Below are 26,694 nucleotides of genomic sequence, written 5' to 3' on the forward strand. Positions count from 1 at the left end.
GAATGTGGGACTGCTTGATAGAGATATTAAACAGACTTCAGAACATCTTCGAGATCCAGACTTCCCACAGTACTGTTGTCATGAAGGTGATGCTGGTTCTGTTACTGGGTCTCACTGCAGCACTACCTGAGAATGCTTCGGGAGATGGTAACTTTGGTCTTGTTCTGTGATTGCTGTAACTTATGGTGTCTGTCACTTCTGCGCTTATCTCTGTCTCTTTATCGTTATATGCTGCTCTAGCTGCACCTGAGGCTCTTACACCAAGAGGTTTCTTACATATCTAACAACTGATAAATAGGAAAAGAACATAGATCTCTCTATACTGCACTCTCTCATACACTAGATTTGTAATGATAGATTTATTAATATATAACCTTTATTAGGTATATTTTTAAAATATAATCAGAATATTTAATAAGACACAAACATGTAGGTGATAATGTTATATACAGTGAATTGCACAAATAAAAATGTGATTGAACCGAGGAAAATAATGAAATTGTAATATCTCTTTATTTATAGACGTTGGTATATTGTGCATATAGCTATCTGAGCTGTTTGGACTCAGGCTGTTATCCTGAAGATAATCTAATATCTAATAAAATGTACAGATGAGAGCAGTGATGGTAATAATCTACTATCATATATTTGTGTCAGTGTACATAGTGTGTATATATTTACAACATTCTATGTTGGACTATATTCAGTTATTAGATTAATCAGTAATATTTAAGCATTTATAGTCCACTCTGTGTGTATTATATGATATGTTTGACTCTATAGCTTTTAAATAAATATTTAGCAGTTTAGGCTTTAATTTGATCCCCTGGATATAGGGTTAATGTAGAGCTTAAATTTACAATACAGTATCTGGAGGGCTCAGTTAGAGTATAGAAAATTATTCAGCAATTGCTAGAGATGTGTTTACATTATATCACCAAGTAACTGTGTATCATTGCAATTGCAACTGTTACTTCATATACTGTAGCTATGCTTTGTTTGTTCTTACGTAGTCTGGTTAGTATGTTACTAGATGGTAGTCCTCTATTAGCAGATTCTGGCCTTGAATAGTTAATAAAACGAAGATACATAAGCCCTGCGCTGCTATTTTAGTATATTGTAGGCTATTAGGTATTGCACAAGTATTTAAGAATTTGATACTTTGGCTTTACTCCTGACGGAGAATAAGAAGCAATCAGAGGATCTAGTAGAATGTTAGTACGCCTCAGTATCACATGCTACTAACATAATGACTTCTGGACAGTGACCGACGCACGTTTTGCAACATGACGCTTTCTCACAGGGAAACTGGGAATTTCATGTAGCAGTAGGGCTGTCAACAGCAGGGACAGATGGGGCTACTGACCCAGGGCCCAGTGACCCGGCCTACTTAGCCGGGCTCCCTGCAAGCTACATTAACATGTGCTAGATCTCCAGTGGTGTCTCTCAAAGTGGGCCTGCTGTAGGCAGGTTGATCTGACAGAACACCATCTGACGGGCACCTCTGTGAGCCCCTCTGGCAGGCCTCCAGCAGGGCCCCTCCATCTGCAAAGTTGCAGGTAAGCACACTCGCCCCAACTATCGTGGCCCTCGCTGACGTCAGGACGTTTATTGACGCATGTTTCACGTCATATGACGCTTTCTCATAGGTCCCTAACAATTGTATCCATATTTAACCCTTTCACTGCCATAAGGGCCAGCAGCTCATTGCGTAGCAAATGCATTTCTGGCCCCTGTTGCGGTGAAAGGGGTACGAGCCCCTTTAAAAACAAAATACAATTTCTCCATTGGCAGAGAGCTCACATAACTCAAAAGGAAGAAGTGTAAAATGCAAACAAGGGAAAGCGGATTTAAAACACGGCTTTTGGGTGTGTGTTCAATTTTCACAATTCTGGAATAAGGATGTTCTGTTTGTGAATAAAACTCTTGAGGGTAGATTTGAAAAATCTTATCTTGTGTTATTATTTGGGAATTTTGAAGAAAAAAAAAGATAAAGTGAGTAAGCAATCATTCCCTAAATTAGCGATAGTGACAGTGACCGTGGCAAAAAATATCTTATATGAAGGAATTGGTTAACACCGTATGTGCCTAACATAACAGAACTCAAATCGGAATGAATGTGGATTATGTGATATGATTGCAGAGATGCAATAAAAGATCTAGAGAAAGGAGTTACAAAGTTCTATAATAAACTAGCTGATATACCCGGCGTTGCCCGGGATGTAATTTTCCTGCTCCCCCTCTGTCCCCGCTCCCCCCTCTCTCTCCGCTCCCCCTGTTTCTCTCCGCTCCCCCCCTCTCACTGTCCCCATTCACCTCTCACTCTCATCCCCCTCCCCCCTCCCCCCCCCCTCTCTCGTTCTCCCCCATACACAGCAATCCGGACCCCCCCCTGCACATGAATGCGGCCCCCCTCCCTTCACAGCTCCGGTCCCCACCCCGTTCACAAGTCCGTCCACCCCCGTTCACAGCTCCATTCCCCCCCCAATTCACAGCTTCATTCCCCCCCCCCCAATTCACAGCTCCGTTCCCTAGTTCACCCAGTTCACTTGACTGAGTACAGCACCAATACCGAAGTCGGAGGCATCGGTCTTCACCAAAAGTCTTTTTGAATAGTCAGGGGCTGCAAGGATAAATGCACTGGCTGGCGCTGTCTTGAGTGCCTGAAATGCTGTTTCACAGGCAGTAGACCAGGCTACCCGAACTGGGAGTCGCTTCTGTGTCAGATCTGTCAAGGGTTTAGCCACGGCGCTGTACTGTAGGACATACTTACTATAATAGCCAGCGGTGCCTAAAAAAATCATAACCTGCTTCTTAGTCTTGGGGACAGGCCACTGCACTATAGCCTCAACCTTAGCTGGTTCAGACTTGTGATGCCCTCTGCCCACCCTGTGCCCTAGGTACAGAACCTCTGCCAAACCCACTAAACACTTGGTGGGTTTCAATGTGAGCCCTGCCTCCCTAATTCTGTTCTGCACCACTACTACATGAACTAGGTGGCTGTCCCACGTCCCGCTAAACACTGCTATGTCATCCAGGCATGCCCCTGTGAAACCCTGCATCCCTTCCAGTAACCTATTGACCAGGTGTTAGAAGGTAGCCGGGGCATTCTTCATCCCAAATGGCATCACTAAACTAAAAATTCATAAAGGCCCCTTGGAGAAAGGAATGCTGACTTCTCCCTAGCCTCTTGGGTCAGCGGGATCTGCCAATACCCCTTGCTCAGATCCATGGTTGTCAGATACTTTGCCCCGCGAGCTCATCTAACAGCTCATCCATGCAGGGCATGAGATAAGCATCTGGCACCGTCCTTGCATTGAGCTGTCGGTAGTCCACAGAGAAGCGGGTGGTCCCGTCCTTAGGCACTAGGACTACCGGGCAAGCCCAAGGGCTCTGGGACAGTACAATTACCCCTAGGGCCAGCATCTCCTCTACCTCCCTCTCTATACTGCCCTTCACCTCTGATGATACACTATAGGCATGCTTATGCAGAGGTCTCAGCTCACCTGTGAGCACTGGGTGGTTTGTGATATGTGTTCTGCCCAGCTTGTCCGTGTACAGAACCCTATACATAGCTCTCACCTGTACACTCTGCCGCTCACTGAGCTCGGATCCTATCTCAACCTGCACTAGATGAGGTCAGGCAAAGCATTGCTCGCCGGGTCCCCCATCGGTGGGCTACAGATAGCCAGCACTGATGCCACACTCGGGGCAAAATACTCTTTCAGCATGTTTATATGATGTCCTAGTTTTTCCTGTCTCACCATCTAGCTGCACAACATAGTTGTACTCATTCATCTTTCTGAAAACCGTGTACGGTCTAGACCAGGCAGCCATTCATTTGTTCTGCTGAGTGGACTTTAGAACAAGCACTTGCTGTCCTGGGATGAATGATCTGCTACGGGCATTTTGGTCATACCAAGCTTTCTGCTTGGTCTGAGCCTCCTTGAGATCAGCATGTGCCAATCCCATAAGCATTTCTAGCCGGTCTCCGAGATCTACTACAAACTGAAGCACAGAAGCATCAGTATTAGTAGTCTCCCCTTCCTATCCCTCACGGAAAAGTTCCAGAGGTTCCCGTACCCTGCAACCATACAGCAGCTCAAAGGGAGAGAACCCGGTGGATTCTTGCGTTACTTCTCGGTATGCAAAGTGCAAGTGCTGTAGAGGAATCTCCCAGTCCTTCCCTTCAACCTCTATAAAAGCTCGCAGCATCTGCTTCAGGGTACCATTGAGCCTATCACATAATCAGTTTGTCTGGAGATAAGGGGTCGTGCGCAGGTGCTTCACCCTGCACGCATCTCAGAGACACTGTAACAATTCACTCATGAATTGTGACCCTTGATCGGTTAGAATCTCACTAGGGAATCCTACTCTAATAAAAATCACTAACAATGCTTTTTGCTACTGCCCTAGCACCGATGGTGGCAAGTGCTACACCGCCCACCAATAATCTATTATATCCTCTGTTTCTAATAGAAACTGGGTGCGGTCCATGTATGGTACATAACCCCGAAACCTAGGGTGCCACCAGCGCAATGACTTTGCTGGTGCTAAAGATGACCCTGTGCGTGAGGAGAACCATGAACACTTACAATGTACAGACATTGCCCGCTGACTTCCCCCAGAAGTAACACTTTCAGCGGTATCATCTCCCACATCATCAATACATTTGTCATCTAATAACATGGTATTCCCCCAAGACCAGTCTTTCCAATCTGCAGACGGAATAATAGTCTTAGAGGCCAGCAGGCTCCTCTTTTAAGAGTAATATTCCCTGGCGGTGCGGTCAGCTTCTCCAGGTGGATCACCACCTTGAATACCACAAAGAAAGTGGTGAGATTGTTTATTAATAGTGAATTACGCGTCTGCACTAAGATCAAATGTGGGGTAACTGCACGGACATTGAATTGCGTTTATAGCTAAGTAGACTTTTGAGTAAGACACACCGGCAACAAATTAACTCTTTGCCGTACAGCTGGAAAGATATCCCGTGTTTGAATCGCTATAGGCTTAAGTGCATTTCTGTATTGATTTGATTTACTTACCTGATAATATATTGTCTATGCTTACTCACGGAGTAAGTTTAATTAATGGTTTTATATGCACATATTGTACCGAATAAGGTCTGCAGGAATAATAGAAGATACCACTATTCTAATGTTTTTAGAGTATCCAATATTTCAAACAATCCTGGAGGAGCATATATGGGATAAGAAGGAAGAGAGAATACACAAATTTAAGTGCAGATGTATAAAATGCAACAATCTGGCTTATGCTGTAATCTTGGCTCGAGTGTTCAGCCTACTCACAAGATTCAGATGTATATTGAGCAGTTTGCAATTTGGGCTGCTACCCATATGAAATAAACGCAGTCTGGATCTCCCTCAGGGACACACTCAGCAGTATACGAATATACTGTATATAGGAGAGACAAGAGGACACTACATAGCGCAATCGGTCTGATAATCAATTTTTATGTAAAAAAGATATAAAAGTGCGCACTTACAATGTGCATAATAAAAACAGGCATTTATCACATCATTAGTGAAAAAACGGATGGTCAAAGCGCTCTCACCGCCTCCCCTGGGTCTTCTAAGCCTTCTCTCCGTGTAGTCTGCTGTCAGGGCCTGTCTCTTTGCGCCCGTCCCGGCGTGTGACGTCACAGCTCCTCGGCTTGTGAACTACGGATCCCCTTCTAGTCCAAAAAGATACCACTCAACACGTTTCGCCCAGTCTGCATAGACTGTATCCGGCTTCGTCATCCAAGCAATAGGCTGGCTACCCTGATTTTGCTGTGTTAAGTGTTGAGCGAAGCGAACACAGCGTATACCAGCTTTGATCTATTGGCAGGTGTTATAATTACATTGGAGTTACATTTTATACATGATAAAATGAATTTGAAGAGATTCACCGAGTTAGGGATGTCACATGGACAAATATATTTTTCATAAGACAGAGAAAATACACAATTGATTTGTTCATTGTATTTTGTCCTGGATTTGAAGTTCCAATGATGAAATGTCGGTATAATTATAACAATAGGACTTATGTAACCGACATGAACGTTCTCCCTATTGCTTAGTTACTGTAAGTAACATTATACGGCAGAGCATTCATTGATTGTTATCTGCAACCAATTGACTTACCAGCTGTAGCTTAGAATCCCACCACACATGATTTTAACATTCACTTTGTATATAAGAAGCACACATTTTGATTGAATAAAATTGTATTATTTTGTCATTTCTGAGGAGGTTTTTGACCAAATCAGAAAAATGGCTACCGCTCACCTAAAGTGTCCTATTTTACATATGTGCTGGTAATCAAAGAATAGGGTGCATACAGGAGGGGTATGTACTAGAAAACGGTGAAAGGTCACAGCAGTGGCCTAAAAGATTCCTATTTGCACTCGCTAAACCAGAAATGCTAGGCTGGGAAAGATTCAATCCTTGGAGTGACCTCCATAGCCATACATAAACAATATTAAAATCACATTTATTTAACATATATACAAGAAATCTTAATTATTAAAACGCCACTATGTGGCTCCAGGGGGGCACAGAGAGAAGGGTGAGTCGTCAGTGAGTGCTTATAAACTCATCTGGACAATGAGAAACTCCAATTGAATTCAGGGCAATGTACACATAATATATACTCTTTTTTGAGCTCTCTACAACAGTTCACTCTATGCTAATAGTTCTGCGAGTGCCCTATATACTGTGAATGGAAGTCCACAAGGGTAGAGATTGCTGCTGTATTGGTTATCCCCTATGGGGCTATATAGTACTTGTATGGCGTCACCCTATATAATATGCAAATAACAAAGTATATGCACCCCCAGTTCTGACACTTTGTAGTCATGTATCAGGTGTATGGGGTACCGTAATAGTAGTAGTATGTTATTGCAAGTAGGCTGACTTGGGGCGCGCCGTCCGGTTTCAAAGTTACCAGTCAGGGCGTCACTATACTTAACATGGCGCCGCCACTACTTTATACAAGTGCGTCGCTGTGCCTGGGGGTAGGTGCAGCCATTTGTGGCTATCAATACCAATGCGCAAATGGTCTACCACAGTATTAGGCTTCTTCTTGTCAGTATACAACCTGATGGTCTCTCAGAGCTGTGTGCTCACTCTCGATCTCTCTGTGCTCTCGGATGACGTCACCGGAAGTGCGTCATCATGTACCGACGTACGTTTCACGCTCGTGGGCGCTTCGTCAGGGCAATGGGAGTGACTATTCTAATCTCCTCCCTGCTTTATGTGCTGGAAGGTCGGAGGCGTGTGTCGTCTCTCGTCCAATCCAGTGAATGTATAACTAGGGGGACAGGTGTATCTGGTCTCCATAATGGAGTGTAATAATGGTTGTCCACCTAATGTTTACTCATGTTGCCTTGGCAACTTGTCTGAGTAGAGAATGAGATGCTGTGTGTTCTCATATATTGCAGGAGTGGTTTCACATAGTCAGTCTGGCATGTGTTGTGTGATTTCTATAGTGAACACATATATATATTGAAATCGAAAGGTCTGGAAAATGGCAGACTCTCAAGGATGATTATACATTTAGCATGCTATGAACCTCCATAAATGGTAAGTATATGTATATTTTAATTTTGACCATTTGTCATAGCAGTCCCAAATAAGTATAAATTATTATGGGGTTATTAATTATTTAGATCTCTTTTGGTGTGTCTGTAGTGTAGAAATGATACCCTGACTAATGTCCACCTATAGAGTCAATATGGACGTCTTGAGCTTAAGACTCTATTTAACTAAAACTCCATCCATGTCTACTGAGCTAGGTGGTTAAGTTATCACATACTCACCCCATAATTTATAATGGTATTGTGGACAACGTGATATCAGTAGTGTAGGAATGATACCCTGACTAATGTCCACCTATAGAGTCAATATGGACGTTCCTGAGCTTAAGACTCTATTTAACTAAAGCTCCAGCCGTATCTACTGAGGTAGGTGGTTTGGTTATCTCATACTCACCCCATGATCTATAGTGGTGATGTTGACATCCTGATATGAGGATTAAACTGTCTCTGTAGAGTAAGAGTGTACTTATTTGGGGGAGACCGCTATACGTCAATACGGTCATGCTAGGGGTAAGGACCCCTGCAATTGCCATCCTGCAAATCATCCTTGTTAGCCTAAATAATGTCATCCTCAGGTGTTCTGACCTATTCATGGGGCAGATGGAAATGTAACCCTATAAAAATGCTGAGTAAATATACCCCTCATTGAGGCCTCCCGGTTGTAGAGTCTGCAGCGTGAATATCCATTGACACTCACGCTGCAACAGACGTCTATCCCAGTTACCCGTGTGGCCGGTGCAAGGCCTGCCCATATATGAAGGTAACCAAAACCATTCCACAACCACTAAGCAGTGCCTACGTCATCAAGAACCATATTAACTGTCTGTCTGAAGGGGTTATATACCTCATTACGTGTAGATGTGGCGCACGCTACGTAGGAAAGACACATCGGGCCCTAAAAGTAAGGGTCCTAGAACATCTGGGGTCTATACGGAATAACAAAGACACACCCGTCGCCCGTCACGTACTAGGTGAGCATAACGGTGACCCCAAATTTCTCACCTTCTGCGGGATTGAACACCTACCCTGGGGTCCCCGAAAGGGTAACTGGGATAGACGTCTGTCTGAGTAACACCTGAGGATGACATTATTTAGGCTAACAAGGATGATTTGCAGGATGGCAATTGCAGGGGTCCTTACCCCTAGCATGACCGTATTGACGTATAGCGGTCTCCCCCAAATAAGTACACTCTTACTCTACAGAGACAGTTTAATCCTCATATCAGGATGTCAACATCACCACTATAGATCATGGGGTGAGTATGAGATAACCAAACCACCTACCTCAGTAGATACGGCTGGAGCTTTAGTTAAATAGAGTCTTAAGCTCAGGAACGTCCATATTGACTCTATAGGTGGACATTAGTCAGGGTATCATTCCTACACTACTGATATCACGTTGTCCACAATACCATTATAAATTATGGGGTGAGTATGTGATAACTTAACCACCTAGCTCAGTAGACATGGATGGAGTTTTAGTTAAATAGAGTCTTAAGCTCAAGACGTCCATATTGACTCTATAGGTGGACATTAGTCAGGGTATCATTTCTACACTACAGACACACCAAAAGAGATCTAAATAATTAATAACCCCATAATAATTTATACTTATTTGGGACTGCTATGACAAATGGTCAAAATTAAAATATACATATACTTACCATTTATGGAGGTTCATAGCATGCTAAATGTATAATCATCCTTGAGAGTCTGCCATTTTCCAGACCTTTCGATTTCAATATATATATGTGTTCACTATAGAAATCACACAACACATGCCAGACTGACTATGTGAAACCACTCCTGCAATATATGAGAACACACAGCATCTCATTCTCTACTCAGACAAGTTGCCAAGGCAACATGAGTAAACATTAGGTGGACAACCATTATTACACTCCATTATGGAGACCAGATACACCTGTCCCCCTAGTTATACATTCACTGGATTGGACGAGAGACGACACACGCCTCCGACCTTCCAGCACATAAAGCAGGGAGGAGATTAGAATAGTCACTCCCATTGCCCTGACGAAGCGCCCACGAGCGTGAAACGTACGTCGGTACGTGATGACGCACTTCCGGTGACGTCATCCGAGAGCACAGAGAGATCGAGAGTGAGCACACAGCTCTGAGAGACCATCAGGTTGTATACTGACAAGAAGAAGCCTAATACTGTGGTAGACCATTTGCGCATTGGTATTGATAGCCACAAATGGCTGCACCTACCCCCAGGCACAGCGACGCACTTGTATAAAGTAGTGGCGGCGCCATGTTAAGTATAGTGACGCCCTGACTGGTAACTTTGAAACCGGACGGCGCGCCCCAAGTCAGCCTACTTGCAATAACATACTACTACTATTACGGTACCCCATACACCTGATACATGACTACAAAGTGTCAGAACTGGGGGTGCATATACTTTGTTATTTGCATATTATATAGGGTGACGCCATACAAGTACTATATAGCCCCATAGGGGATAACCAATACAGCAGCAATCTCTACCCTTGTGGACTTCCATTCACAGTATATAGGGCACTCGCAGAACTATTAGCATAGAGTGAACTGTTGTAGAGAGCTCAAAAAAGAGTATATATTATGTGTACATTGCCCTGAATTCAATTGGAGTTTCTCATTGTCCAGATGAGTTTATAAGCACTCACTGACGACTCACCCTTCTCTCTGTGCCCCCCTGGAGCCACATAGTGGCGTTTTAATAATTAAGATTTCTTGTATATATGTTAAATAAATGTGATTTTAATATTGTTTATGTATGGCTATGGAGGTCACTCCAAGGATTGAATCTTTCCCAGCCTAGCATTTCTGGTTTAGCGAGTGCAAATAGGAATCTTTTAGGCCACTGCTGTGACCTTTCACCGTTTTCGAGGTTTTTGACCAGTCTTTTATGGATACAGTATATACATTATCCCTTTGCCCTCATGATTAATATGTATAAATCATAATACATTGTATCAATCTGGACATATTACCTGCACCCGACACCAACGTGATACGGACTACATGCGATGCAGGAGCCGGCTTGGACGTAGGCCTATGGGCCAGTAAATAGTCATGATAATGGGCAATTTCTTTGGGGTCATGGCCGTATTGGGCACAGCAGCTGCTGCTTGCTTACGGGCCAACCGTTACATCATAGCCTGTATAAAAGCGACTCCTTTCACCGGAGTTATAGCGGTACTCATCGGAGCGGGAATCGGGTGGCTTTTCCTCTTCCCCGGCAGTCGCTAGTCCTGGTACGACTCCAGATCCCGCACCGGAAGCACGTCGACATCCGGTTGTTGCACGGGTGTGGCATTGTCGTCATCCGCATGGACATCGGCACTAGCAGGTACCTTCGTTGGTACCGGAGAATCCCTGGGTTGGACTCTGGATGCGTCCACAAGAGGTAGGCTCATCCGCCTTTCAGGACTCACAGTCGCGGTCACTGAAGCAGGACTCCTCCGTCGCTCTGAGCCACTGGAACTGCTCTGATTCTCCATAGCATCCGTCAGCATATTCAACAATGGTCGAAATACCACAGATGACTGTCTGCTACTGTTTCGGGAGGAGGGAAGGGACACCTCCACAGCAGAAGACACCGGATCATTTCCGAGTCCTCAGCGGCAATCAGCAGGGCCGTGCCCTACTCCAGCACCTCTGAGAACAGGGGTGTCTCATCACCCCAGGCAGTCCTCTTACCCAGTTGCTCATGGGCTGGTTCCGGCTCTCTGACCATCTCTGGTTCCTCGATGGGGACCGGGTCTGGAAATGTCTCAGCCTGCTCTGTGATCATAGGGGTACTTGTATCCCCTGGATCCTCTTCCGGGACGCGTGGGCCCTCTGAGGCCTCCAGAGTTGAGGTAGATATCGATTTAGCAACAGGGCCGACCAACCAGGTAGTGGGGTCATCGCATCCTTGTCTGTGAAGGTGCCTCTTCTCTTCCATTTTTCCCACCAGAAGACCTCCTGATAACCTTTAGTGGGTGAAATCCATATCTCCAGACATTTTCAACTCTGCTTGTATATACGGCACAGGAGCAAGGGTAGTCTCAATCCTTTCACTCGCCAGGCTCCAAAGAACTGAGGGTTTGGTTTGCCACATCCGCGCAGTTTGGTTCACGCCAGACCCTTGCAGAACTTTGCAACAAGGCGTGCAGCTTGTTTGCAAGCCTTCCACGCGGTTCCCATTCTCGGTGGGAACTGCCATTTTGGATAGTGCGCCTCACGTGGTGCATTCCTGGGCAGTGGAAGCTCCATTGTGAGCACAGTCCATTTTCTGACCCCACAGGAGTCACGAATCCGATGGGAAGGCCCTTCCAACTAGATCTGTACAGCACATGGTTGCGATCTACCAAGAGCAGGTTAAACCCCAGGCTAGCAAAGCTCCATTTTGATACGCTGCAAACGTTCACAGTCCATTACAAGCACTCTGTGGTTCCATGATCTGGCTATGGCTAGTGGTACTCTGGGCTTCTTCCAACAGAGGGGTCCAGGCACCTTGTACGTCAGGCACCCCTCCTAAGATACTCCCTATCAGTACCGGGCACTGCCTCCTCTTGGCTGCCAGAATCGTGGACCCTCTCCAGCGGCTTCTGGGACTAAATTAACCAGTGCACCCACTTTAGGCATCCCGACGACCCTCCTCAGGGTGACTGAGAACAGCAATAGCCTTTGTGTCTCCAGACCATTCACCCGATAGGGCTGTCCAAGTCATAGGTCCATGGTGGGGAAATCTGGTCCCTGGTTATGGTATGCCGGGGTCCCCCGGACACTATACCTAGCCTACCTCCTTCTCTCGGTACTTGCTCTGCAAGCATACCTTTGTACTTCCAGCCTTGTTTCGCTGAAAGCCTGTACTGTTACAGATCTCAGCAGTGCCTCCAATTGTAACAGTGTTTCCCCCACCCGTGGGAGATTTGGCCTGTACTGATCGTGTGGTGCATGAAACCTGCTGGTAACAGGAGGCCTGAGTCATCCGCCGGTGGTAGTGGGGACACAGGACAAGGATTCTGGGGTTTATACCCCACATTTTTCCTTAGCAGTGCAGTGCCTCCATCTGCCGTATGCTCCAGGGAAGTGAAGATGATCTCCCACGGTAGAACCAGTTACCTCTCCCCCAAGTAGATCACAACCCAGGCAGGAGGTATAATATTAGGAACAGTTTATTGTCTCTCTCTCTCTGTGCAGCACAGTACACAGAAGGTCCAGCTAGCAACAGTAATTCTCAGCTACCACTGAAGGATGGTCCCTGGAACTTCACTACAGGCCAAGGGCACCCGCAGCAGTCTCAGCTCTTCCCTGCCACTCTAGCAGGAGCAGAGGTATGGTACACATTCACTCTAACCTGAGGGGAAGAGGACTAGAGAAGGCCCAATGGTCAGGCTCTTAGTTGTGTGACCTGCCTCTCTGATGGGGGTAGAGGCACTACTCAATTTGGGGCGGCACTGCCCTTAAGTACAGCCAGGAGGATGGCACCAGGTAAATCACCCATATTTCTCTGATATAGGACAGTGAAGTGATTAGGGAAGTATGTGATAGAGGAAAATCAAGTTTAAATGTCCTTTATAATATAGTTATATAGTAGATGAGGTTTAAAAAAGACATACGTCCATCAAGTTCAACCTACTGTATGCTAAATTTAGACAACAGATACTTTATCCTATATATATACTTAATTATTTATCCAGAGGAAGGCAAACAAAAAAAATATGTATCATCCTATGATATCTCAATAAGGGAAAAATAAATTCCTTCCTGACTCCAAGGATTGGCAATCGGATTAATCCCTGGATCAAGATCCTTCCCATGTTTACTTATTTGGTATATCCCTGTATACCTTTCCTTTCTATAAAGATGTCTGTGACAGGGTAAATAAAAGCCACTAGCTATATGCCTGGCAGACCTTTGTTTAGTCTGCAGTGCAGCAATGACTAGGTTAACTTCAGCTGGGAACCTTAGGACAATTAGTTGGATCCCGGCTGCCTAATCAAGGTGTGTTAAAAACCCCAGGCTGTAGACACATGCTGATCTATCTGTTCAGGAGAGAGGAGACTACTGAAAGAAGGTCTGTCTTTTTGTATGCTGTCTGAAGGAGGGAAATCCCCTGAAACTCTGGAGAGAGAACAGCTTGATTTAAGGTCTGTTTTGCAAAGTGTTGGTGCAGAGAGCAAAGTCCTTGGCGCACTATCAAGTGCGTGAACCTGATAAATTAGTCCTGTTGTTGGAGAAATAGTTGGAAAATGTCCACAGTCTGACTTCCTGGTTTCCTTCTGATGTTTGTTTATCTGCAATCAGAGAGAACAGGAGACCATTGCGCAGTATCTCATGTGTATTGAAGCCTCATCCACACAGCTGCTAGATACTTACATCTAGATGGGTATATGCAGGCCTTGAAAGGTATCTTTAACCGGAGGTTGGTATCTTTCACCGGGTTCCCCACTGGTGATGCTCCCGCTCCACAGATGGCCGATCCGCCCGATAGTACACAAAAGATAAAAATGCCAAATAGTGTGGTACAGTACAATTTAATAAAACAATAAAAAGACCAACATTTGATGCACTCACATGCTAGATAATCTAAATGCACGATTTACAATGTGCCGTCCGCAAGCATGAGGGGCTGAACCGTGGTGTGTGCGGAGGCTGGATCCTGCGTGTATCTCCTCCTCGCGGCCGCAAATCGGAGCGCCAGGTCCACCTCAGATGACGTCACCTCCAACAGCAACCTCCTCAGCTGGTACTGGCACGTAGCAATGCGTGCACCTCAGAGGAAGTGACGTCAGAGGTCACGAAACGCGCGTAGGGTGGAGCCTTTTTTTGAACAAATCTATTGTATCTGCCTTCACAGTCTCCATGGGTAATGAATTCCACATTTTAACTGCCATTGTAAAGAACCCTTTCCTTTGTTGCTGGTGAAATCTCCTTTCCTCCAACCTTAAGGGATGGCCCTGAGTCGTTTGTACTGCCCTTGGGATGAATAGTTCTTTTGAAAGCTCCTTGTATTTTTCCGAATATATTTGTATATAGTTATCAAATAATTGAATAGAATATGTTCTTTAATTTGGGATTTGACGGCACTGAAATTTTACAACAAACACCTCTCTGCTATACTTAGTCCACATAGATTTACTGATATGAGCTACTTACTATACCACATACCCCTAATATACTCATTACCTAACGCACTTCCTGCTACCCCCTCATACTGCAGTTAGCGCATTAACATTTACTGCTATTAATCTCTGCGACACGTAATGCACATATATACTCTGTATATATATATATATATATATATATATATATATATATATATATATATATATATATATATATATATATATATATATATACAAATGTAAATACAACTGTATGCTCATCTGCATGTCTTAGGCAACCCCGCCTTTCACCATTATCACCCAGCACACAGCACTTCCACTGCAGCAAGGGTTTCTGGGAATGACATGCAAATGAGCACACACTTTTTGCTTCAAAAAACATTTTTAACATGGTTCCAATATATATATATATATATATATATATGTAGCCCTGCTTCCTATCACTAGCAAGCTGCTACTGTGTGCTGTGTTACCTGCAGGCTCACAAGGGCCTGAGTCTCTGCCATGGAGAGCCCGGGATGCACGCAATATCTCTAACGGGTGCAGCGCCTCCACCTGTGACAGATCCCGCCAAAGGGGGAGTGAGTCTTCGCAGGACGTATATGCAAGAATTACACTTACACAATCAAGTTCTAAACCACTCTCGTTTACTGGCAGATTAAACCCACGGTACATTACAGGCCATAACATTCCGATATACAGGTACACAGTATATAACATGCCTCGGTGGACGTCACCATCTCCGGGCGCCACGGCGGACGCACCACAACTTGCGCCTCGGCGGACGCCAACAATAATCCCCACACCCGCCACCGGGTGATCCCACCCCGTGTCCAATCCGTACTGCTTAGTCCTCCCGCTCACAGCAGGCCCTATGTGTGTGTATGGGTGACTGCGCAGCCACTATGTCTCGATTGAATGAAAGATATAGTTGGTGCACTTGATGAAATACTTGCCGAGCCCTCTGGGGCTCGGAACTGCCACGATCTTCACAAAGGGTCTCTGGGCATCGACACCGCTCTATGTCTCTCTCTCTCTAGGGTCCGGGGCGCTCCCACCCAGACTCTGGCAACCTCAAAGGGGTCTAATCACAGACCTCCCTCTCGACAGAACAGTCCCGGTTAAAACCAACGGTACTTAGGGGGCAGGAACCTGACTAAGGCGATCCCTAGCTCCGCTTGTCTCTAAGGTGACTCAGGGCTAGCTGGGCCGGGGGCACCTGGCCTGCGCCGGGGTGGGTCAACCTCCCCTCACAGTCTCTCTGTCTCCTCTCCTCTCCAATCAGCTCTCACTCCACGTGCGCGCAAACACTGCCTATATCTCTGGCAACTCCTCCACTCATAGGCTAGACTCGCTCACCTGACCCTCCCCGCAGGGCTGCTGGGTCAAGGAGCTGCTCTTCCTCCCGCCAAATGCACAGTCCTGCTTCGCGGGCTTTTGCAACTACTCTTTGCAAGCGCAACCTCCCATATTTGGGGTGAATCAGGGGTCACGGCTACATCTATATACCTCAATCAGTAGCACCTGCTCTGCCTCACCTGCAGTAATACGCCTTCACTCACTATTGTTACTCTCTCTGCCACACACATTGCTCTTTCATTTATTAGTGTTCTCTCTGGTGCAGACTTGAATACCTCCATTACTATCACCCATCTCTTTGTATTTTAGTATATTTTAATGACATTTCTCCCTTTCCAGTTAGTATTCCATCACTATTCCTAATAATCTCATAATCGGCATATAAAGTTTCTTGGTAATCTTTTTAAAAAAAATTATAATAAAATGAGACTTTATAACATTTATTCTTTGTATTTTTTTGCAGGAGGCACAGAAAATACAAGATGGGTCAACAACTACAACAAGATTCTTAATTTTGTGTGTCCAGATTTTGAAAGCATCAGCTTAATCATAAGGTAACAGTGTTCCCATGCGATAGTGGGATTCAGTGTTCATAAGCGTCAGAGTAACTGTGTTGGTTCTGGGGAGTACTAGATAATTTAGCAGGAAGAGGCACATTTTGATGGACCAGCATGAGAGCTTGTTATAGATATAGCTCATTCACCAGCTCTCACGACCTCACTTGCAGATAGACAGCTCCCTCTGACAGCAAAGGGTTTGTTTTGTGTTGCATTGGTACATAAAGGCAGAGATCTGGCTGGATCCAGTAGAAGGTATATTTGTTTCTAATGGGTATGAGTGACAATCAGGGCCAGTTTAACCACTAAGCAACTGGGAATTCCATATAGCAGCAGGGCTGCCCACAGCGGGACTACTGTCCTGGGCCCAGGGACTCAGGGGGACCGAGTATCCTGCCAGCGACACTAGCATGTGCCAGATCTGCAGAGGTGTCTCTCAGAGGGGGCCTGCTGGGGGCTGGTGTAACTGACAGGTACCTCTGTGAACACCCTCTGACAGGCACCTTTGCGAGCCTTTCTGGAAGTCATCCAGCAGGGCCCCTCCATCCTCCAAGGCTGGAGGTAAGCACACTCTATCTCACCCTCCACGTCCGTTATCACCCTACCCACCCCCCGACCCTTAGCCCATTCTTGTCCCTCCCCCTCCCAGGTACCCAACTACTCCCCCTCCCCCATGACAGATAACTACCCCCCCCCACAAGACAATTAGAATGTACAATCAGTATCATATTCTCGTATTGAATGTAAAATCCGTAATTATAAAAAAAAAATTTTTATCGATTCTAATGCACAATATACGTTTTTGAACGTTAATTGTGTGAACGGGGAGAGGCTCTTGGCTTAATGTTCACCTAGGGCGCATAATACTCTTCTAACGACCCTGGATATAAGACACTTGCCATGACATCATCTTTATGTTTCTCCAGTAAGCATCAGAATAGCTACAAAGACCAAGTCTGGGATTTCGGCTGCAAGAAAACCTTCAGCAGACTTGAATTATGCTACTGGACCGACTACGTCAATGACATAAATGAAAAGTTTGCCTTCACGTGTCCGTTTGGCTTGGTCATAACTGGCATGAACAGTCAGTACAATAACGAAAAGGAGGACAGGAGGTAAAGACACATGCTAGAGAACCCTTCATTTTAATGTAATTGGCTTCCTTCGAAAAATTCAATCCCCCGTAAAGCCATTTATTTATTTATATGTTTGCAGTTAAAATGAATGTTTTTAATTTTGTTCTTCCCATGTTATTCTAATCTGAGCTGTTACTTACTGTTCTTCTATCTCTTTGGCGAATGATGGCTGCATAATTAATTTGCACAACACAAGAAACAATAGATTGGCAATGTACCTTTTATATACAAGGGCATACAGTGTTGAGGAGATAGTTAGTCTTTCTTTCTTCCAAATATGCTCCATCCCATTTTCATTCTTCTACTGATTTTATTCAAAAAGTGTCCATTGCTGGCCAAGGCAGACATAGCTATCAACTTTGTCAAGTTGTATTCCAATATATATGTGTAACCCTCCTGGCCCGGCATCCTAATGAGTTTAAGTACCTCATTCACTGGCTTTCTCAGTCTCTATTACCTTGTCAGGGTGCTGGATTCATGCAGGTCGGGCGTTGGTAATGCAATGATGGGCGCCAAGAACTTTATTCATACTAACAGCAGCTTTATTTATCACGGACGATAAAAGCTCAATCACAACATATATGTTACATCTGGTATAGTCACGTTTGTGTCCTTATTAGTGCTTTCTGTATTCTCTTCTTATATCTAGATCAAAAAAATATATATACATATATATGTATGTATGAAAACGAAGAGGAAAAGCATCCCAATGCAAGCACTCTAGCGTACAAAATGAAAAACACACATAAAAAAAATTATTTATAAAACAAATGACATCACGTGACGCACCCCGTTGCCATGACAACGAGACAATGACGTCAGCCGGTGACATGTTGCCATGACAATGTGGTATCACGTGATGCCTCAGCGCTATAATGCGTCCTGTTGTCATATTAACTTGATGCCACGTGACGTCACGGAGCGTCTCGTTGTTATGGCAATGGGGCATTACGTGACGTCGCGCAGCCATGTTGATGGAATTTAGAGGGGAGGATACAGTCAAAGGCAAGATAAATAAATATATAATAAAAGATTTTAAAAAAATGTTTTCTCCGGGTTAGTGAAGGTGGCAACCCTGGCTGCAGTGTGTGCTTGTGTGTATAGAGGTGGGTCTTGCAGTTTGTTTGTGTATAGAGGTGGGGGCTGCAGGGTATGTTTGTGTGTATAGAGGTGGGGGCTGAAGTGTGTGTTTGTGTGTATAGAGGTGGGGGCTTTGCTTGGGACCTTAAACTCTTACAGCCAGGGGCAGCGCATTATTGGCCAGGAATGCCAGTTCGTGGGGGATGATTACTACTTCAAAATGTATTTATTTCCGATTCTTAAAATAACACAAACGCTCGTCTCCCCCTCTTCTCTCCCTTTATTGCTCTCTCTGCTCCCTCACCCCCTGGTTCCGTGCATGCGTGTGCGCGATTTCTAAAACAGTTGAAATAAGGAATCAAAAGTAACATTTATATATATTTTTTATTATTTTTATTATTTTCTGGACTGACCTGAGGTCTGTATGGATCAGTGGTGGTCTGTCAAAACTCGTACTCGTGGCAGGCACGACAATGTCCGTTGTGAGTGCCCACGCTGCAGGAAAAAGGGTGCACAAATATGAATTTGAAATCAGCATTAAAATTTCTAGACAGCAGCAGAAAACCCCCCACAAACCAGCCTTTTTAAAGTTTAAGTTCAACATAACAAATTTTATTAAGTAAAGGGATCTCACTATCAGAAATAAAACAAACCATTTTACAGCCTGAAATCTGAAATGTACTTTCTCTACTGTATGTAGCCCATGTACCCCCCATCCCCCTCCCGCTAATTGAGATTCTGCTGCTACATGGAGTGTGTTGGTGCATACCTGCTGGCTCACAGTAGATCTGAGTCTCCTGCATGATGGTAGGGGATGTCAGAACAGGCTTCCGGGGTAACAACTGATTCGTACTCACGGTGACAGCGCCTCCATCTCTTACAGGCCCCAGGGATGTGGGGAGCAATTCCTTGTAGGAGAGTATCTTTAGCCTTCCCGCTGATAGACTGCAGTCTCAGGCAGGAAGGTATAGTTAAACCGGAACACTTTATTCACACTGCAGGCTTCACACAACATACACAGCATCCATCAGTAGAGCTTAGGGCCTTCACCCTCAGGATGTCCCTGGACCTGCACTCCCAGCCTATGGCACCGGTCCTAGCTCTTCTCTTACTCCCTGTGGAGTAAGAGAAATAGTCTCCCGCCGCTCCCCTAAGGGAGGGCCCACAGATTGGCAGAGCCCTGCCAACTGGTTTGTGTAGACTGGCCACTATCAAAGGTAGAGACAGAACAGGAAGTGAAGCTCCTAAAGTACAGGAAAAGCAGGAACCAGCCCCGAGTCCCTGATTGGACACAAGACTTGGCTGCACCGCCTCCCCTGTGACACCCTGAAGCTGCAGGAGGTGGGTAAAACCCATGATTACTCATGGCAAGCCTGCTCTATTGGGCTTACTGCCAGAAGGAGGGCAGGCTAGTAGCCAGTGAAACCAGACCTAACTACATGTACTTTAATTAAAATTCAATAAATAATGAAGACATTAATTACAAATAAATAAATAATTAATTGACATTAATTACAATTAAATAAAAAATGCAGGCATTAATTCAAATTAAGACATTTAAAAAAAAAATACATTACTGACCTTGTGTGTATATTGCACTTTGCAAAATAGGGTCTCTTGCTCTCCTCATGGCAGTAAGTGACATCACTGCATGCAGGGCCACGGACAGCTTTCACAGGGCCCATGATCAACGTTTCCACCGGGGCCCTCAACCCACGTTTTGGCGGATTTCGAGAACCCCCTCCCCTCTCCCCTGTTTTCTCTTACACTCTCCTTCTCACACACCTCCTCACTCTCACCCCCTCTTACACTCCCCAGTCACATTTTCCTTTCCCCCCCCTCTCTCTCTCTTACACTCCCACCCAATGTATTTTTCTCTCCTCCCCAAACTCAATAACCTCCCTCCCCAATATACGTGCACACACGGTGACACACACACAGACAGTGACACACACACATACAGAGAGACAGTGACACACACACACAGACAGTGACACACACACACATACACACACAGACAGTGACACACACGGTGACTCTCACACACAGACAGTGACACATACACATACAGACAGACAGTGACACACACACACACACACACACAGACAGTGACACACACACACACACACACAGACAGTGACACACACGCACATACACACAGAGACAGTGACACAAACACAAACAGTGATAAACACACACAGACAGTGATGCACACACAGTGACACACACACACACACAGTGACACACACACATACACAGTGACACACACACACAGTGACACAGAGACACAGACACCCACACACACACAGAGACACACAAACACAGTAACACAGAGACACACAAACACACACACAGTTACACAGACACCCCCACACAGTGACACAGAGACACAGACACCCCCCACCCCCACACACACACACACACACACACTCAGTGAAACAAACACACAATAAGCCCCCTCCCCAAACACACACATAAAAATAAGCCCTCTCCCCCCCTGTGGGTGGGTAAGTTGCCTGGGAGTCTGATATAAGGGGACATGTGGGCTTACCTGGGGCCCGTGGATGTGCCTGCTTGAGCAGCATGGCCGGCACAGAGGAGAGACCAGCAGGCCTGCGCAGCCTAAGGAAGGGAGGGACAGAGGGTGGTGCCGAGGGAAGGGGAGGGCCATGCGGTACTAGAGGAGAGAAGGGAGGTGGGTGGTGCCGAGGGAAGGGGAGGGCCCTGCGGTACTAGAGGAGAGAAGGGAGGTGGGCGGTGCTGAGGGAAGGGGAGGGCCAGGCTTGCCGCACCTTGTCAAAACTCCGCCCCTGCCCGACATCCTCCAATCACAGCCCGGCATTCTCCTGCTATCACCGCCCCCACCCGGCATCCTTATCAGATCTCCGTCCCCCGCCCGGCATTCGCCTGCGACTCACTTGCATTTCCCCCCCCTGCTCTGGAGGGCAGCCAGCATCCTTCTCCTGCAGCGCTATAAACTGGGACCGCAACAAAAAAATGGGACATTTTGATAATTAATTGGAAACCGGGCTAGCGCACAAAAACGGGACTGTCCCGGCTAAACCGGGACATCAGGTCACCCTAACTATGCCACAAGAAAAAATAGCCATTGTTGGACTCAAATGGTTCTTGACTGCCTTCCAAAAGACATCTACAGACAAATAACAACCACAAGTAAGATGAGGATACAATAAGAAAGTTTGTTGGATGAACATGGAGAAGAGAGTCTTGTAACCGCAATACTTGGTATGGCATTTAATCCAGCAGCAATGGCTGAAGGTGTGTGTGTGTGTGTGTGTGTGTGTATCTCATTGACAACTCTTTCGTATGAAATGATTATCTCAACATTTTACACAGCTGTACCTTTAACCAAGGCTTCCTGTTTGATTTTTACCTTGCCATCAGACAGTGCAGAATATTGGTTTCATACTGGATAATATGTCAGCTAAACCTCAGAAGCCTGCCTCATGATAGGGACGATTGGGACAGTGTGGTTGGGTTACTGGTAGATGTTGGGTTGGTAGCTCTGGGAATGACAGTTTTCTTCTGCAGGTGGAAGTATTACTGCTGCAGGGGGGAGATACAAGTCGCCCATAACTGCCAGTGGAGCGAATACATCAATGGTTTTGATGCTAACCTGAGATGGGATGTGCCCGTTAATTACTACCTTGTAGGAACATCCAGTTTCAGTGATAACAGCAAAGGGTAAGCATTTGTCTCCTGCAAGGGGAATCCCTTTTGGACTTTAACGGCTTTTTACTCTTTCAGTATTTTTTATCCGAAACAGCCATCACTTTTCTTTTTGTCTTCTTGATTTACATAGTAACAGCACCGGCCCACACTGCTCATCACATTCTGACACTAATATGTTTGTGGGGAACTGAGTTTCAGATACTTTTTCTAGGGATCAAACAGACACTCCTTACAGTAATTATGGAATGATGAGGAAATTCTCATTGGGAATTTATTGATGCTTGTTCCTACATGTCACAGGAGACAAGAACTTTTAACAAACTTATACCGGGATCATTCACTAGGCAAAACACAGTAATGGAATAAAATGAGGTTTATTTGGGTAAACCCGCGTACACACAGTGAAATACAAAGATACAGGAAATATACACACATGCTGGGGTGCTGGGGTGAAATCTGGGATAAAATAGGTGTAGGGCGTCTGCTTCGGAAGGCTTACCCTGACCGGGAAATCCACCCGGCTCTCCTGGTCCTCTTTTCATCTAAAAACCTTAGCCGCGACCGCTACGTTCTAAAACAAGAACTTGGACCTCGCGTCTGACTTAGCTTCAGCTAGGCAGGCTTTCTTAGCTCCAAAAATGAAGCCGGTTTCTCTGCTATTCCCAACAGAGCAACTTTGAAAATCCGGCCTTTGCATCACCCGCCCAAGACACAGGATCATCTGGTTCTCTGACTGGGGCTTCTCCTTACATACTGTACCTTCCGCTGTGCTATGTTCAGCATGGAGGAAGGAGGAGCGACCAATCAGAGTGTGGGAATTCCTCCCCGCCAGACACTAGGTATAGGGGCTCGTGCTTTGGCTGATGTCAGAGGAGGGGGCGTGCCAAACTGGCTCAGGATGCCATGTGGGCGGGACTTACGAATTGCCCAATGGGAAATGCGCAGACATTCTGCCGCTTCCCCCGGTCAACCCATTGCCACCTACTGGGCAGGCTCCACTGAGTCAGGAACCAGTGTGTCCTCCCTGCAGGTAGTCTCTGTTCTCCTGACCCAGTACTCCACCCTGCCCCGGCCACTTTGCACCCCGACACCTCTCAACGTCCCTTCTCCTCTTTGAACTACATTGTCTATCCTGACTTCCCGGCACCTGAATAGACATTTATAGTAAAAGCATAAAACATTATAAAACATATTTTAATGCATGTTATAACTTGGGAAGACATATCTATGTGGGACATAGGACTGGGATATATGGGCTCGAAAAACAGGAATCTGGGGAACACTGGGCAGCCACGGTGCAATTCCACATGTGTACTGGCAAATAGTGCCAGCACGCCGGGGATAATTAGAGGACTAGTATCAGTTATTTCTATTTACTTAAATCAATAGTCTGTGCTGCCTATTTCTTTTAGAGTGTTTTTTTTTATATATATATATATTACATGAACTAGAGCGATTTATTGCTCGGGTGCTATGGTCAGCCTTGCAGCCACCAGGAAGCTGGAACGTCATCAAGACAAGACATTGTGGCTTTCAATTGGTGGCCCTGGTGCCATATATGTAGCATTTGGTGTCACACACAGACACAAGAAAAGTACAAATATGCCAGGAAAGATGAGGTCTCCAGAGAGATCTAAAGGTCAGGGAACAGTACAGGGGAATTTCCCCAAGATCGAGTACAATAAAATGTATATAAATACATGCACAAAAAACTGGGGACCGCTGCTTTAACCGTTTCAGTGCCGGGGGTCTTACGGCACGATTGACACCCACCCGTATTCTGGGAATTTTCGGGTCATGTGATTGCACTGACTGCAATCACATGCTGCAACTTGCCCCTGATGCTGGAAATATAAGTGGCCGCGCTCCACTTGTATTTTGATCTGGTTAGCTGGTCCGTCCCCCTAGAAAATGATCAAGTGCTGATAACGTACCTGGTAAGTTATAGGGGCTTTTGGCACGCCAGGACCCATGCCATACTAGGTATGTTGTAAGAGCACTGTAAGGGTTCCATACAAAACCCCCACAAAACACGGCCTACAGGTGTTACCCCGGCTCATAGCAACATGCCGTGACTGGGGAGGGGTGGAGATGCAGCCACGTCCGGCACAAACCGGTAATATTTTACGGAAAGCAGAACCGTGGAAAATGGGGATTGTGAGAAATTCAATCAGGTTACATGTGAATGTAAAGATACAAATAGAAAGAAATTGAAGTTAGCTGCAGCTTTATAGTTCCAGGTTTCTGCACTATTGTTCTGATTGTTCATTTTAACTTGAAGATTTCCCAGTCTGCGGCAGTCACTGTAATTACATTTTCTTTGTTGCACAGGGACAGACGTTGGAAATACCAGTACTGTGCCAAATATACATCAAGATGAATCGACCACCGGAGCTAAACGCAGTTTGCCGATACATAATCTGACCGGTGATTGTGCATATGATTATTTGTGCTTTGGACGCTATTGTGCCACTAATTGCAAATTAAACATTCAGATCTTCCTATAATAAATGATGGAATCAGAAAGTGATGTTATTTATTGTGACGAAGTTACATAGAAACATAGAATTCCACAACAGATAAGAAACTAGTGATGTAAATTGCGCTGAAATTCCGATTCGCTGGGTAACTGGTGTTTTTTCAAATTCCTCTCAGTTCAGAAAAAGTTACTTTTATAAAATGTTAAATTGTGTGATTTTTTTAATTTTCTACATGTTCGCCCATCACTAAAAAAAAACTCTTGGCCCACTCAGTCTGCCCATTATCTGAGCTGCTGTGAAAACTCAGACATTATTTTTTCCTTGGCTTTCTTTCATATTCGGGACAGCCTAGTATATATCCCAAAGCATAAACCAATATGGCTTTCAAAGCAGGTAGCAGGTATTGTAAATCTAAAAAGACAGCTTTCAGAAAATGTAAACAGACTAAAGAGAGCAGGATAGTGAACTATATCAGGGTAGGCAGAAGGAAGCTAAGAAAATAATCAGATGTGCAATGGCCCAAACAGAAGAGACAATAGCTCAGTCAGTAAATGTCACGCTTGTGCTCTCCTCACAAGCGCAGGGAGAAAGGACCCGATAGTGAGGTGGGGAGGCCGCAGGGGATACGAAGGGAGTAAGTTGCCGCGCAGCTGGGGATCGACGCACGTAGTCACGTGACCACACCGCGCGCATGAGAATGCGCGACGCGTCCGGAGGTGTGATGCCTACTCAGAGACACGAGTGATCCAGCTGCATGTGCGCGCATGCTCTGACAGCAGAGCGGGAGTGCGCGCGTTCTCAGGCACCAACGCAGGGGTTGCGGGAAGCCAACGCTTCAGCACGGGAGTCTGGAAACGGAAACCATGAACATGGAACATGGGCATGGATTCCAGAGCACAAGGTAACATCCAGAGAAGGATTGCTTCTTGGAGAACGTCCAGACTTCTTATAGGCATAGTGACAGAAACAGCAAGGTGCAGCGAAACTAAACATAACATAAGGGTTCTTAGTCTAATCCATTGGACAATGAATTATAAGCCAGCTACCACATCAAGGTGAACCCTACTAAGCAGGTACCTACACTACCCGATGGTAAACTAACCTTAGTAGTATATGAGTGACTGTCCCAGTCTTCCGGAATCCAAAAGGAGAGTAAAGGTCCCAAGGAGGTCCAGGAAGGAACAGTGTGCGATGGGTACTAGCAGACACCAGGGCAGGCAGCAAAAGACTAAATGCAAAGAGAAAGTCAAAGAGAGGCTTACTTCCTGTCAGGAGGAAGAGGGCAGGATATGCCAGAAAGCAAGATGCATTGCTTGCTTCAGAATCCTTAAAGACACAGGATCTTGACTCGCAGCTAGAGGGCGGCGATCAGAAGTAAACAGGTAAGGAAAGAACACGCCGCAGGGGGCGTGTTCCGCGCATCGTTACGGTAAAGAACGGGGGCAAACCCTATTTTTAGATACTTTATATAAATTAAAGGAGAAAAACGAAAGGAGGAACGGTAAGACTAAAGACAGAAAGGAATTGTCTTGTTGGGGGAGAAAAGGGTGTAGCGGACCAACTTAATAATTATTCTTGATCAGTCTTCACTGCTCAAGTTAATGGAGAAGGACACAAGTCCATTTGCGGTGTATAGGAGAAAGTCCTACTGGAACTTTCAAAACT

At 45.4% G+C, this 26,694-nt stretch overlaps 1 protein-coding gene across 1 annotated transcript; it reads left to right on the forward strand.

The window, feature by feature from the left end:
* Positions 1-25,075, forward strand: LOC142496159 (hemagglutinin/amebocyte aggregation factor-like). Its single transcript, XM_075602635.1, has 5 exons — positions 1-147; positions 16,547-16,637; positions 17,567-17,755; positions 22,409-22,561; positions 24,881-25,075. Exons 1-5 carry the CDS (start codon positions 3-5, stop codon positions 24,927-24,929), a joined length of 627 nt encoding a protein of 208 aa, XP_075458750.1. The 5' UTR covers positions 1-2; the 3' UTR covers positions 24,930-25,075.
* The last annotated feature ends 1,619 nt before the right edge of the window (positions 25,076-26,694 follow it).

This window comes from Ascaphus truei, chromosome 5, assembly GCF_040206685.1.
Source record: "Ascaphus truei isolate aAscTru1 chromosome 5, aAscTru1.hap1, whole genome shotgun sequence".
NCBI classification, from domain to species: Eukaryota; Metazoa; Chordata; class Amphibia; order Anura; family Ascaphidae; genus Ascaphus; species Ascaphus truei.